Below are 14,855 nucleotides of genomic sequence, written 5' to 3'. Positions count from 1 at the left end.
CTGGTTTTCTTTATCTGTAAAATGGAGTTCACTATCTGGCCTCTGAGATCCCTTTCAGTTCTCAGTCTTATCCTGTAAGCTCCTACATATCTGAAACCTTTGAGGGAAGGAGAGGAGTAAGAGGGGAACCACTTCATTTCCTCTTCCCTAGACTGTTCCCTTCTCCTGGTATAGGAGCGTCCTATGGGGGGGGACCTAAAGCAACCAGTGTTAAGGCATAGGGCCATGTTTCCTGCTCAGACTGGGAGTCCTTGGAAGGGAAGGCCAAGCCTTCACCCTTTTGCAGGGAGATTCCTGCTAGGGGACCCTAGCCACCATGGGGTTCACACCCCTTACTTCTGGCCCAGCTCGATGTGGGAGAGAGAGCTTGGTGCCCCGACCTTGCCTCAGGGGCCTGCTTGGTGCCTCCCCACTTGCCATCCACCCCCACCTTCCAAAACAGAACTCAGCCTCAGTTGCTCGTTAAATAGAAACATATTTATTTTATCATCATACATTCCTTATTACATGAGCAGCCACTGCAAGAAGACATTTAGAGGGAAGAGAGATGGAGACTGGGCAGAGCAAGGCACAGCCTCCATTACTTCTATGGGACCTACCCTAACTCCGGAGAAGCCCTGGCTCCCAGCTCTGCCACTGGCTTGCTGTGTGACCTAGGGAGAAGTCCCTTTCCTCACTCTTGAGCCTCAGTTGTCCCGTCTCTAATATGAGGAAATAAAACTCCATGACCTGATGTATCTTCCGACCATGATAAGTCCATGCTCTTAGTGTAGTGCCTGGCACTTAGTAGGTGCTTAATAAATGTTTATTCATTGATTATTGATCTAGGTTCTAAATTCCTTTTCATTCTTCACTTTCTATGTTTTGAGGTGCCTCCCAGCACTGACCTTCTCTGTTCTGAGGTTCCTCCCAATTCTGACATTTGGTGTTCTAAAAGTTCTCCCAGTTCTAATGATCTATGTTCTAAAGGCCCTTCCAGCTCCAATATTTCACTTTCCTAGAGTTCTTCCAGCTATGACATCGTGTTCTGAGGACTCTCCCAGCTCTGACATCCCTTACTCTATGACCTGGTTTGAAACCCAGGGACAGAATCCATCCTTGGGGTCAGAATCTTTCTCAGCAGCAGATGTTGGGGGAAAGGGAGAAGACATAGGCTTCCAGGTTGGGACAGCAGCATCACAGGGCAGGTTGTAGGAGTCCCAGGTGCACTCAGGGCTGGGCACGAGGCCGAGCTGGGGGCCGAGGGCAGTGGCTGGGCAGGCAGGCAAGATCAGGCCTAGTGAGTTCGGCAAGAGGGAGGGGGAGGCTCAGATAGAAAGGTGGCCAAGGGATAGGAATGTCAGCAGAAAAAGCTCGGTCCCTGGGAAGGGCAGGAGCCCCTTTCCCACTCTGCTCCAGGCCCCAGGACACAGCCAATAACTCATAAGGAGCTGCTGCACCCTGGAGAGCCCTCACATCTAAGAGGGCAGGCACATGCTTCCTGCTTGGGAGACATGAGGGGATATCACTGAGGTCTCAGAATCCTCACCATCCAACCCAGGTCCAGAACAATCATTCTATCCAGATACGGGGCTTGGAACCCTCCCAAAGGCTGCTCTAGAACCCAGAGACTCGTATCCAGGACCATCATTCTTTCTCCAATTGTTTGGGGGTGTTTACACCCCCCAGCGTAATTCTCACCCTAGTTCAATCCCAGAGCCCCTCCCTTAACCACACCTAGAGCCAATATTTCCCCCAAGTTCTGCAGGCTAGAGCCCATCAAATTCTGTAGTCCTCACCAGCCCAAAAGTCAACTATAGAAACCCCACAGATCGACAACCCTAGGCATGATGACAACACAGTTCTGGGAGCTTTATTCACATAGCCAGCTCCAGAATCAGCCTCCCCCTCAACCAAGTTAGTCCTGGAATTCTTATCTCTAGAGCCCAGAAGCCAGAGCTAGAACCTCCAGCTCTGAAACCCACTCAGAATAGGCCCGTGTAATACATCTCCTCATACTCCAGCAGGGGCTGTCGGTGCAGCTCCAGCACCAGGGCCTAGACACATATCAGAGTGAGTACTAAGGGGAGACAGAGTGATGTGGATCAGGGGAGAGAGATTATCAGGGCAGAAGCAAGGAGAAAGATGGGGGGGAAATTGGAGGGGCACAGAGGGGGATAGAGATGAGAAAAAATGATGGGACTTTACAGGGAAAGAGATGGGGAGATAGAAGGACAAAGGAGATGGGGAAAATGAGAACAGGAAGAGATGTAAGGGGAGAGATTCAGTGACAGACATGGGAGAGATATAAGGGAGATAGAGAGGGGGAGATATTTCAGAGACAGAAAAGGGCATGAGAGAGAGGAAATGTTGGGGGAGAGGGTGGGGAGGGGAAGGGAGAAGGAGAAGAAGAAGAAAAGAAGAAAAAGAAGAAGGAGAAGGAGGAGGAGGAAAAGAGGAGGAAGAGGAGCGCAGAAAGGCAGAGTGAGAGAAGAGGAAGAAGAAGAAGAAGACGAGGAGGAGGGGGAGGAGGAAGAAGAGGAGGAGTAGTAAGAGGAGGAGAAGGAGAGAAAGAGGGGAGGAGAAAGAGGAGGGAGAGAGATGGGGGAGGGAGGGAGGGAGAGAGGGAGAGGGAGAGGAGAGAGGAGAGAGAGAGAGAGAGAGAGAGAGAGAGAGAGAGAGAGAGAGAGAGAGAGAGAGAGAGAGAGAGAGAGAGAGAGAGAGAGATAGATTTGGGGGGTGATTGAGCTATACTAGACACAGAGACCCAATTTTGTAAGAAGAGGAGAAGGGAGGAAGGGCAAAGGCACCAGGAGACAGGGGTGATCCTTTGCCTCTTCAATTTTCTGCCTTTCTCCCTGTCTATTTTCCAACTATCCCCTCCCTCCCACCTGTGGACATGTCCATTCATACCTGGTAAGTCTGGTCATGCATTCTTCTGAGGGCCAAGGCCTGAGCTCCCAGGGTCCCTACAATGTCATCCAGAGCCTCAGAGCTGGTCAGCTACTTCTGACACATCACTTTGGAGAAATGGGGCTGGAATTGTCCAGAGAAAGTTGAGATCAGAGTTAATCTGACTCAGAGCTCCCTTAAGGTCCCACCCAGGCCACTGAACCCATAGGTAGAAGGACCAGGAATTCTGCCCCTTTCCAGCCTCAATGGGGGGGATCCCAGAGCCCATCACTGTCTTCATGAGTGTGGGAGGGGTTGAGCACACACATGTAGCCAAAGCTGAAACTCACCTAATTCATGCCCACCCATTCCACATGGAGTCACAGACTTAGGCACAAAAGCACCTACAATGTCACACCCATCCTGGAGCAGCAGGCCCAGCCACAGCCACAGGCCTCCACACTCCTGAGTATAGCAGTCAATAGGCAATGGTAGCCTGTGGGAGCTTATGCCGAGACCCAGGTTCATGTTCCCCCTCCCCAAGCTGGGCCCTCTGTGTCAACATCGATCTCCTCCCTCCATTCTGCTCCTTCCCCTTTCTTTCCTTTCTTCCTTTGTCTTAGTCCAGTCTCTGGCTCAGCTAGATCTCGGCGTGATCCTGATGTAACCATTGTCACAACCCTCAGGTCCCCATTTTCTAGTCAGTTTGGGAGGGGTCCAGAGGCTTCCTGACACTGACCTACAGTTCTTGAAAGAGCAGGTCAGCATGGAGACGATGACAGAGGCGGGTGACACGGTCAAGAGCATTTGCAGCTGCCTCCCAAGCAGGCTCGCTCTCTGAGGGCCCCAGCGGGGACAGAGGGTCAGCTAGGGAGTTGTGGGGGAGAGGCCGGGGCTCATCACCAGCTGGCCTTGGGTCCCAGCCGGCTCCCTGCACGTATTGGGTGGGCAGGCAGGCAGGAAGGAAGGGAAGTGTACCTCTCCACATTTGGAGGAGGGGTTTCTGTGTCTTTGGAGGGTCTCTCCGTATGTCAGTGGTGGGCAGAGGGCATGGCTTTGGTCTCTGTGAGTGGTCTCTTCATATCTCTGATGGGAGGGTGTCTCTGTCCTTGGAGGAATCTCTCTATGTTTGTGTACTCTTTCTAGTGAGTTTCTTTGTCTCTGGAGTTCTCTTTGTGTGTCTGAGGGTCACTCTGTCTCTGGAGAGCTTACTCTCATAGTGTAGGGAGGTGTCTCTTTTGAAGTCTGTGTCCCTGAGGAGGATGTCTCTCTGTCTCTGGGAAGGATTTTTTTCTTGAGGCCACAATGGGTGTCCCTTTCCATGTCTCCAGAGGGAAGTGTAGAGGGGCCCTTTCTGTGGCCCTTTCTGAGGAGATAGAGTTGGGGACAGGAAGGAAAGGACCTCAGAACATCTGGGATAGGGACAGACTCCCCGAAGAAAGAATGGGCCAACTCCCCATGGGGAGAACATTAGGTCATGCTGGGGCCCTTCTCCCCATCCTCTCTAGGGTCTGGCTTACCGAAGAGGGGGGCCACTGCTCACCAAGGTAATTGTCCAGCTGATATAACTGTCACACAGTAGCTCTTGGACGCTTGGGTTCTCATGGAAGCACTCTACCCGCTGCTGGAAGGTGGAAGGTCAAGAGATGGAAGGAGAAGCTCAGGTCTGGTGTCTCCTTTGCAGCCCACCTCTCAAGTTCTGAACTCACCTCCTCCAGGAAGCCCTCCAGGTTTCACTCTCCCTCCTGTTTTATCATTCTCTCACCTCTTATCACTTTCTCACCTCCCACTCACTTCTCCACCCTCAGGCAATCTGATTTCCATCTTCACCACCTGATTGAAAGTGCTCTCTTCTGGGCCACTAGGAATTTCTCTATTGCTAAATCCAATGAACTTTCCTCACTCTTCCTGCATCTCTGTGCTGCTTTGGACCCAGCCTATCATCCTCTCCCCTTAATACTGTCTCCTCTAGGTTTTCAGGATGCACTTCTCCTGCCTGCTCCTCCTTCCACCTGATAATAACTTGGCTGATCCTGCTTCCCGCCTTCCCTGCTCTCCCTAGCTAAGTGCCCCCCAGATAATAACCTTGTTGCAAGGGCTCAGTGATCATCCCACATCCCAGATGACTCCCATATGTGGCCCACATTTGTCTGCCAAGCTCCAGGCTCACATCACCACTGTCTACTGGACATTTCCATCTGGATGTCCCATAGCTGAGAATCCTAATAGAAGCCACAATCTTTCCTCTCCAACCTACCCCTCCTCCTAAACCTCCCATTTCTACAATCTGTGCCTCCATCTTTCCTGTTCGAAGTTTATAGTCTCAGAGTCCTCATGGGCTCTTCGCTGTCCCATATCCAACTTCTTCCCAAGTCTTGTTGATTCATTGTATCCTGAGCACCTGTCCCCTTCACTCTACTCACCAGCCTCATTCAAACTCCCGACCCTTCTCTTCAGTACTATTGCCCTGGTCTCCAAATTGGTCTCCCCTTGACAACCTGAAGAGGTCTAGGGGTTTTGGGGTGGTGGGACCCGAAGACCGTGGTACCGGGCCCTGCTGAATGAATTCAACTCAAATCTTCAGCCAGAGGAAAAGTTTATTAGTGATAAATCACAGAGGCCAGGTGACGCCCATAAGGACAGGCGGGCATGAGAAAGGCTCAGCCTTTGGGGCAGGAGAGATTCTCAGCTGGGTGACGCCCGTAAAGACGAGCGGGCATGAGAGGTTCTCAGCCTTTTGAGCATGAGATTCTCAGCATCTGAATGAGGGCCAAGGTGGATCTTAAATACTAAAGTGACTTTGGGTGGCCAGAGAAGGGGGTTGGGAAAAGGGTCTAGGTAAGAATTCTAATTGGGGAGGTCAGAGGGATTGAATAGACAATGGGAATCCATAATGGAGGGAACAGGAAGGCAGAAGTTTGAAAGGCATCTGCACAAAATCAAGGTGGGGCTAGGACTTTCAAAAGGAGATAAAGGAAGGCCTTTCTGGGGCCTATAGACAAAAGGGAGCCTAAGGCTTTCAAAGGGAGATGAGGGTCTGGGGCCTGTGAGTCAGATTCCCTTTGAGGCAAAGGGTGAAGGTCTTGGCTTGGGCCCCACCCTCATCAAACCCATCCTCTACAACCTGCCAAAGTGATCTCACGAAAGTACAATCCCGACCCTGTCACTCTGCCGCTGCTAAAGCGTCTTCCGTGACTCCCTAATCACTCTAGGAATCAAATACAAACTCATTTACTTGGTATTTCACATTCCAATCTACTTTTCCTGTTTAATTTCACATCACTACCTCTCATGCACTCTATTCCAGACAAATTGACATGCCTGCTGTTCCCATTCTTTCTCCTACCTTTACATTGACTGTCTCTCATACCTGGAATACAGTCCGTCAGCACTTTCTTGGATGTTTAAATTCAGATGCCATCTCCCACTTGGGACCTTTGATGATCCTCCGCCTCTCTGAATTTGTTAGGTCTCCCTCCCTTCTGAAATTCCTTTGAAATTGCATCCCCCTTTCAAATTAAACAATCAAATGCTTTTTAAAATCATCAGTTTGCATACTATATCTCTGAAGGAGAAGGTAAACTCCTTGTGGGAAGGGCCTTTTTTCTGGTCCTTGTAACCCCAGACCCTGGTACAGTACCTGATATATACTTCTCTCCCCACCCCATCCCACCTCTTCCCTCTGAGACCACTTTCCATCTATTTAGCATACATCTTGTATGTGCAACGTTATTGGCTTCCTGTCTTCCAGATTGGAAAATAAGCTCCCTGAAGGCAAGAACTGGGAAATGTATGGGTTTTTTGATTCTTTTCTTTGTATTCCCAGCCACTGGTCTGGTGTCTGGGGCAATCATTCAATAAATGCCTGGCTGACTGAAATAGTAAGAGTTTAATCAATGCTGGGTTGAATTGAATCCTAGACTAAGTTGAAAAAAAGGGATGACCTGTGTCATGGGCAGGGTATTCTGCTAAACCTGGGGTGGGGGGAGGTCCAAAGACTCAAAGAGTTTCTGCCTCAAGGAGCTCATGTGCTTTGGGAGAAACAGTATTTACATGTCAGTCAATCCTTCCACCAGCGTTGCCTAAGCACTGTAACCCAGTGCTAGGAGCTGAGGAGACAGACAGAAATGAATCCAGTTCTTGCTCTGAAGGAGCTTACATTCTGCAAAGGAAACAAAGTGTACCCAGAGAAGCAAAAGCGCTCTGAGGACTGAGGCAGTTCATAGACTCTGAAGACTTAGAAACCCTTTCCTCACCACAGCCCTCAGAAGCAGGTAGCACCATTGTTATAAGACCCATTTTACAGAAGACAAGACTGAAGCTCAGAGAGACACACAAAGGGTAAATAAAAAGGAGCTAGCCTCATTTTAACCTGACTTATCTCTGGACTGTACCTTTTTGTTTTTGCAGAGATGCTTCCTCTAATCTGTGGTGGACAATCCCCTGAAGATAGATGGCTTCTTCTTGCCTCTCCAGCTCATTTCACCCTCCAGAATCAAGGGTCATCCCCTGTCCCCTGTACCTCTGCAGGAATTCAGCCAGAACTCCCAGGCAGCAGTGTGCCATCTGCGCCCCAAATTCCTGGCTGATGCGAGGGGCCTGATCAGTGTGATCTTCCAGCAGCTGGAGGATAGAGATGGAGAAGTGAGACCCCCCTTTTCTCCAACCCCAAGCAATCTCCTCACTTGGAGTGGTGTGGGCACCTTGGAGATCTTCCCTCCTTGCCTCCCCTAACTCCAAAGCATGTTAAAATTTTCACATTTTAAATCTTTAACTTTATAGAATTTTGCATTTGCAGAATTTTACGTGTTAGAGCTATATAATTTTAGACTGGTAGGATTACAGAATCTTAGATTGTGAGATTATTTAATTATTGAAATTATAAGATATAAGGTTAATAATAGCTAACATTTATATGGCACTTTAAGATTTCTAAGGCGCTATTCATATGCTATCACATTTGATCCTCACAGCAACCCTGGGAGGTAGGTATTATTATTATATTTTTATTCTTTTTTTTTTTTTGGCAGTTAAGCTTAAGTGACTTGCCCAGGGTCACACAGCTAGTAAGTGTTTGAGGTTAGATTTGAACTCAGATCCTCTAGACTCCAGAGTTACTGCTCTATCTACCACACCACCTAGCTGCCCCAGGTGCTCTTATTATCCCCATTTTACATATAAGGAAACTGAGGCAGACAGAAACAGGGTGACTTGAGGGCAGGGTCCTACAGCTACTAGTACGTGTTTGAGGCCAGATTTGAACTCAGGTCTTCCTGACTCCAGGCCTACTCAGCACTCTAAGCACTGCATCATCTTAGCTGCTTTGTGTTTATTATAAAGTAAGTTTTGTTTTATAATATTTATCATACTATATGTTATTGTAAAAATATGTGTGTAATGTAGACTCTTAGAATTATATCATTTTAGAATCATAGAATCCCCAAATTTCAGTCTCATAGAACACTTCAATCTTAGAAGAACAAAATCTTGGACGTCTCTCATTTAGCACCTTAGAATCAAAGAGTTTGGCTCCAAGGAATCTTTGGATTTATAGACTCTCAGAATCATCTACTTTGCTAATCCTGGAATTATGCACGTGAAAAAAATAGAAAGAGCCTCCCCTCCCTCCTCCAGCCTTCTCTATCCCAATCCCTTCTTCTTTCTCTGATGGGAGTGGGTACTGATAACTCTCCTCTCCTCCTCCCTAGAACCACACATCTTACACACACATGTCACATATACATATACACACACCTCACACATCTCTTACACACCTTACACATACTCATCTCACAGACACATATACACACAGCTTGCACACACACATCTCCACGTATCTGTCTCTCACACACCTTACACACACCTTACATACATACATCTCATACACATATACACACATATACACACACCTCTCATACACCTTACACACACAACTCACACATACACACAAACACATACACACATACACACACCTCTCACACACATACACACATATCTCACACACATATACACACCTGTCACATACTTCACACACACACACACAACTAATACATACGTATTCACATAACACATATACACATGCACACACCTCACAGACATCTTGAGCAGGCTGCTGGGCTGGTCCTCAGCTGCAATTCCTGCAGGGTCTGAAGCAGAGCAGCTCGGGTCTGAGCCTGCGAGAGCAGAAGTGGCATGATATGATCCCCAGAGTAAAAGTTCAGGGAAGTGGCACGTGGGGGGGGGAGCAGACAGCATTCCTCTCCTCCTCACAATTCCCTTCACTCCCAGACACTCCCTGTACCACAACCCACATACAGTGGAGCCTTAGACACCTCGACTTGGATGAATTTTAGCAGTTTGGAATCTTAGAGGATCTTAGATCCAGAGAACTTTAGACACAGATTCATGCAATCTAAGACTTTAGGGAATCACACCCTGTCTGGCCCAGCTGGAAGGAACTTCAGTGGTCACTTTGGCCAGCCTCACTCACATGTGAGTGAAGGAGAATCTTCTTTCCAACATTCTCCACAAAGGAGGCATCAGGGGAGCTCGTCACCTCTGCAAGCAGTCCATGACTCCCCTTCTGAATGACTCAAATGGTCAGGAACTTTCCCCAGGTGGACATCAAGCCTAAACCTGCCTCTTTGAAACTGCAGCTCCCATTTCGGTCCTCAGGGGCCCAACAGGGGGAAGCCTGATTCTTTCCCTACATGCCAGCTCCCATGTCCCTAGGTCTTCTCGTTGCCAGTCCCAGACTCCCTTGTTCTTCAGCTGATCCTCACAGAGCTTGAGACCCCAACCCATGAGACACCCCCACCACTACCATCTACAGCATTCCCTAGACCTGCCTATTTAGGAACCTTTCAATAAAGGATAAAAGGTGGGTCTGCCGTGACCCATTCTGGGCTGTGTTGGTTGGTCCAGACCTCTGATTTCTTTCCTATAGGGAGTTTATGGTGAGGAAATCCTCACTCCCAATACAGATTCTATCCAGTCTTTTAGGCACCTTTCAGACTTGGAGAGTCTCCTGCGGCAAGGAGAGGTTTGCCCAGAGGGTCAGAGGCAACCTCTGAATCCAGGTCTTGCCAATGCTGGGGCCAACACTACACCACCCTGACTCTCTCCATCTTGTTTTTGCTGAAGCTATGCTAGCCCCTTAATGATCAAAGCTTCCCTTCCTAGATGAGCACAAACCACCCCTTTCTTGCTATGTGCTAGAATTTTGCAACTGTATCCTGTAGTTCAGAGGTAGGGCTCTGCCTAGAGGGAGCCCCAAATTCATCTAGGAGGCTTATCAGTAATTGCCAAGACTGTCTACAATCTTGGTGGCTCCTGCCCCAACCCAGAATTTCTCCAGGAGAAATCAGTGTTTCACATTAGCTCTCCCTCAGGGCTATCAACTTCCAACCTCATCAAGACAACACTGTAAATACATGCTATTCAGGGCAGTAATTAAAATAGAAACCTCACCTCTTTGGCTAAGCAATAAGAAAAAGATTAGGTCATCTCCAGCTTAGTGACATTTCTGATTCTCCATCCCTCTAGCTTCCATTCCCCAAAATACTTTCACAAGAGTATGTAACTGCCCACCTCAAGAACCATTAACTCCCTGTTGCTTAAGGTATTAAGCAGATACACAAACAGAAATAGACAGATAGATAGATGAATAGATGGATGGATGGATGAATATATAGATAATAGATAGGAAGAGGTGAATAGATAGTTATTCACACAGACAGACAGATAGATGTGGATAGATAGAAAGAAAGACAGATAGATGTGGATGGATAGAAAGAAAGACAGATAGATATGGAAGGATAGAAAGAAAAATAGATAGATGTGGATGGATAGACAGTCAGAAGACAGAAAGAGATGTAGAGGAATAGAGAGAAACAGACATTAGTGAGCTGCTCTTCCTGCCACAGCGTTGTATTTAAAGCCCTCTAGTTGGACTCCAGCTACCTTTCCATATTTATTTCACATGATTGCTCTTTGTACCCTCTACATTCCAGCCAGACCAGACTACTAGTCTTTCCCTGAAATTAGCATTCCGATGTTTCGCAAGACTACACATGTATAATCTGTATCAAATTGTTTGCCTTCCCCAGGAAGAGGGAGAAGAGAGAGGGAGAGAATGTGGAACTCAGAATTTAAAAAAAAGTTTAAATTGTTATTACATGTAATTGGGAAAAATATAAAAAGTTTTCCCTTGAAAAAAGAAATGAGAATTCCACCTCCATGCTTTATGCAGGCTGTCTGGCCCTCGTGGCTGGAATGTGCTCCTTGCTCACCCCTGCCTTTAGAATGCCTCTCTTCCCCCCTTTCCTGGCTCTCAGTTGTTGGGGTACTCTCCCTCCTCACATAGTTGGAGTTGAGGCAGAGGAGAAAGAAGGATGGCCTCCTCTGATCCCTTCACTCCAACTTCCTGTCCAGATGCATAGCCACTAAGCCCTGTCTCCAGCCCCATGGGGGTGAGGGTCCGACCTCTTCTGTCCTGTCATAACTGCATCCAGCCTTGGCCCCTTACACCCTGCCCTGGTGCTGACAGCTGTCTGCCATCTGCCTCCAGGTGAGAATTGTTTTCTCTTAGGCATCTGCTTGTATCTCTCCTGGGCTTCAGTTCTCCGTAGCCCTTTTTGTTCTGTCCTCACCAGTCCAAAGATCGTTCTTATAGTCATGGAATCTTTGAGTCATAGACCTAGGGAGTCATAAATTTGTCCAAGGCCAGAAAGCCAGGGGAGCCTGTAAACCCCTGGTGACCCAGGCAGACCCCTCCGCCCTTCTCCCAGATCACCTTGACATCAGTCACACATTCATCCTACAGGCTCCAAACTGTTTCTGCGGGAAGCAGCGGCCCCAGTTGCCCATTGTCCAGGGCCACCATGTTCACCATGCCCAAGATCTCCCTAAGAGCAGGCAAGGGAGGAGGTAGTGAGGCAGAGGAAAAGAAGAGATGGAGGAAAAGGAGAGGAATGTCCCCAGAAAAGCAGACAAAGCCCTTCCCCTGGTCCCATTCCACCCCCTCTCCTCTGAGACACTGAGCAGCCAAGCCCTGTCCCTCCTATAGCTGCCCATTGTGGCCTCTGGAATCAAATGCAGAGTCCTCAGCAAAGCTTTTGCTACCTACATCTTAGAGATAAATCGAGCTGGTGGTGGAGGATTGGTAGATTGTTTAAATCAGGAATGCAGCCTTAGAACAGAGAGTGTTAAATTTGGAAGGGCCTTTAAAATTTAGGGGGAAAGAAGGTGAGAGCTCAAAGGGGGCCTAAAATACCTTCTAGTCCAATTCCTTTATTTTACAAGGTGGAAACTGAGGCTCAGATGAAGGAAGGAGGAATTCTGACTTCTCCGTCCTGTTGCCCCCTCAACTCCATTGCCTAGTCCCTTATCCCTCTCCCCTTCAGGGTCTCACCTTGGATCAACTTGGTTGTGCCAGTACAGGAGGGCATAGCGGTCAGCCAGAGGTAGCCAGTGGTAGGTGGCCTTCCTCAGCCAATCAGAGAGGGCTCCATGATAACCCTGAAGGTAGACACCAAAGGCTCCCAGGCTTGCTGGGTAAGCAGGTGCCAGGCGGATCCGAACAGCCCCCATGTCTTCCAGCAGCCTAGAGCAGAGGGCCTTGTGCAATCTTAAACAAATGACCAGGCTCCTATGATTTCTGGGGTGTCTCCTCTCCTGGGATTCAGTACTAAGATTGGCAGGATGTGACCACTGCCTCCCTCCCCTCGGCCCGTCGGCCTCTTTGTCCACTGGCAGGTCGCCATCCATTGCCTGGCTGCCAAAACACACTGACCAGGCAGCTAAAAGCCTCGGGCCGTGTGCCCCCGCTCCCTCTTAGGCTGGTGGAATAGGCTTTTTGAACACACTTCAAAGTCTCGACATCTCTCCGTCTTCAATTGGGCCCTAATGATCTCACCAGAGGTTGCTGCTAAGTGTCTCTCCACTGGCTCTCTGGGGAAAACCGTCCACACCAGCCCCTCTAAGGTTTAAACTGCATGATTCCCATTTTCTCTGTCCCTTTCTTAAATCCAGGCAATCAGCAAAGCAGGAAATGAAGCCTGATATGGAGAATTTTCAGATTTCCTGGGTGTGGACACTCATATGGCAAATTAACAAAATGGCTTCCGTGAATTCCTGGGAGCCGGCTCTGGCACATGCCTAGTTCTCACGCAGCTGGATTCTGGGGCCCTGACTCTGTCTCCCAGGGTGCTCATGGGGCCCTTCCCTGGTTCTGCAGCAGTGGCTGGGCATGTGCTGGGGGAAGGGCAGGGGAGCCCTGAATATGCGATCTCATGTTGGCACACAACAAACCAGCCTGTGAGACTGAGGCAGAGGAGGGATTAGTATCCTGATTTTACAAATGAGAAAGTGAGAAAGAGGGAAGGAAAGGGAAGATGTAAGTATTTATTAAGCCCCTACTGTGTGCCAGGCACTATGCTACACCTTTTACGAATATCTCATCCATCTTCCCAACCTCGCCCCCCTCCCACAGAAGGCAGAAGCTGTTTTCATTCCCGTTTTACAGATGAGGAAACTAAGGAAGCGATTACATGCCTTGTCCAAAGTGCTGAAGGCGAATTTGAACTCAGGTCTTCCTGACTCCAGGCCCAGAGCTTTCTCTGCTCTGCAGCCTCAGAAGGAAAGGGACTTGCCCAAGGTCTCCATTTGAAGCCACGACTTATGACTCCAAGCCCAGGGTCTTTTCTTTCTTTTTTATTGATTTCTTTGGATTTATCAACAATTGCTTCCATATAGTTTTCCATTTTTGTCCCCCTCCCTACACCCCTCCCTCCCCAAGACAGTGCACAATCTAATATAGCCTTTACTTATACATTCTAGTGACATTTTCACAGTAGTCATATTGTAAGGAAGAATTAGAACCAAGAGGAGGAACCACCAGAAAGAGGAAACAAAATGCAACAAAAGAAAAAAATAGCAAATAGTGCACTGCAATCTGCATTCAAACTCCACAGTTTTCTTTGGATGTGGGTGGCATTTTCCAACAGGAGGCGTTTGGGGAGTGTTAGATCCTTGCATTGCTGAGAAGGGCTAAGTCTATCAAAGTTAGCTATAGCACACCGTGGCTGTTACTGTGTAGTACGTTCTCCCGGTTGTGTTCACTTCACTCAATATTAGTCCGTAGAAGTGTTTCCAGGTTTTTCTGAAGTCTGCCTGCTCATCATGTCTTACAGCACAGGAGTATTCCATTACATTTGTATACCAGAACTTGTTCAGCCATTCCCCAATTGATGGGCATCCTCTCAATTTCCAATCTTTGCCACCACAAAAAGAACTGCTATCAATATTTTTGTATGTGTGGGTCTTTTCCCATCTGTATGATCTCTTTGGGATACAGCCCTAGAAGTGGTATTGCTGGGTCAAAGCATATGCACATTTTTATAGCCCTTTGGGCATAGTTCCAAATTGCTCTCCAGAATGGCTGGATCATTTCACAACTTCACCAACAATGTGTTAGTGTTCCAATTTTCCCACATCTTCTCCAATATTCATAATTTTCCTGCCAATCTGATAGGCGTGATGTGGTACCTCAGAGTTGTTGTGATTTGCATTTCTCCAATCAGTAGTGATTTAGAGCATTTTTTCGTATGACTGTAGATGGCTTTAATTTCTTCATCTGAGAACTGCCTGCTCATTTCCTTTGACCAAGTATCAATTGGAGAATGACTTGTATTCTTATAAATTTCACTTAATTCCCTGTATATTTTAGAAATGAGGTCCTTATGGGAGATACTGGTTGTAAAAATTCTTTCCCATTTTCTACTTTCCTTCTAATCTTGGTTGCATTGGCTTTGTTTGTGCAAAACCTTTTCAATTTAATGTAGTCAGCTATCCATTTTGCATGTAGTAATGTTCTCTATCTTGTGTTTGGTCATGAATTCTTCTGTTCTCCATAAATGTGATAGGTAAACTATTCCTTGCCCTCCCAGTTTGTTTATAGTATCAGCCTTTATATCTAAATCATG

At 47.8% G+C, this 14,855-nt stretch overlaps 1 protein-coding gene and 1 pseudogene across 4 annotated transcripts in view; both read right to left on the bottom strand.

Annotated features, from left to right (window-relative positions):
* The window catches only part of LOC110204482 (very-long-chain 3-oxoacyl-CoA reductase-B-like), a 117,762-nt pseudogene that overhangs the window by 79,917 nt on the left and 22,990 nt on the right, over positions 1 to 14,855 (bottom strand). The window lies entirely within an intron of this gene.
* LOC110203909 (exocyst complex component 3-like protein 2) lies at positions 463 to 12,999 on the bottom strand. 3 transcript variants are annotated; one of them, XR_013482602.1, is made up of 7 exons: positions 12,284 to 12,995; positions 8,960 to 9,044; positions 7,266 to 7,494; positions 4,392 to 4,495; positions 3,611 to 4,237; positions 2,893 to 3,015; positions 463 to 1,276 (listed from the first exon to the last, which is right to left on the bottom strand). XR_013482602.1 is itself a non-coding variant. In XM_020980305.2 (2 exons), exons 1-2 carry the CDS (start codon positions 12,637 to 12,639, stop codon positions 11,690 to 11,692), a joined length of 444 nt encoding a protein of 147 aa, XP_020835964.1. In that variant the 5' UTR covers positions 12,640 to 12,992; the 3' UTR covers positions 11,471 to 11,689. The 3 variants fall into 3 exon arrangements, 1 of the variants encoding a protein (XP_020835964.1); XR_013482601.1 differs by having other exon boundaries at positions 2,893 to 4,237; positions 12,284 to 12,999; XM_020980305.2 differs by lacking the exons at positions 463 to 1,276; positions 2,893 to 3,015; positions 3,611 to 4,237; ... (1 more) ...; positions 7,266 to 7,494; positions 8,960 to 9,044 and adding an exon at positions 11,471 to 11,777 and having other exon boundaries at positions 12,284 to 12,992.

Source organism: Phascolarctos cinereus, unplaced genomic scaffold (assembly GCF_003287225.1).
Source record: "Phascolarctos cinereus isolate Bilbo 61053 unplaced genomic scaffold, phaCin_HiC Scaffold_726;HRSCAF=1367, whole genome shotgun sequence".
Lineage (NCBI taxonomy): Eukaryota > Metazoa > Chordata > Mammalia > Diprotodontia > Phascolarctidae > Phascolarctos > Phascolarctos cinereus.
Note: the sequence above shows the minus strand (reverse complement) of the source record. Positions and strands in the feature narration are given on the sequence as shown.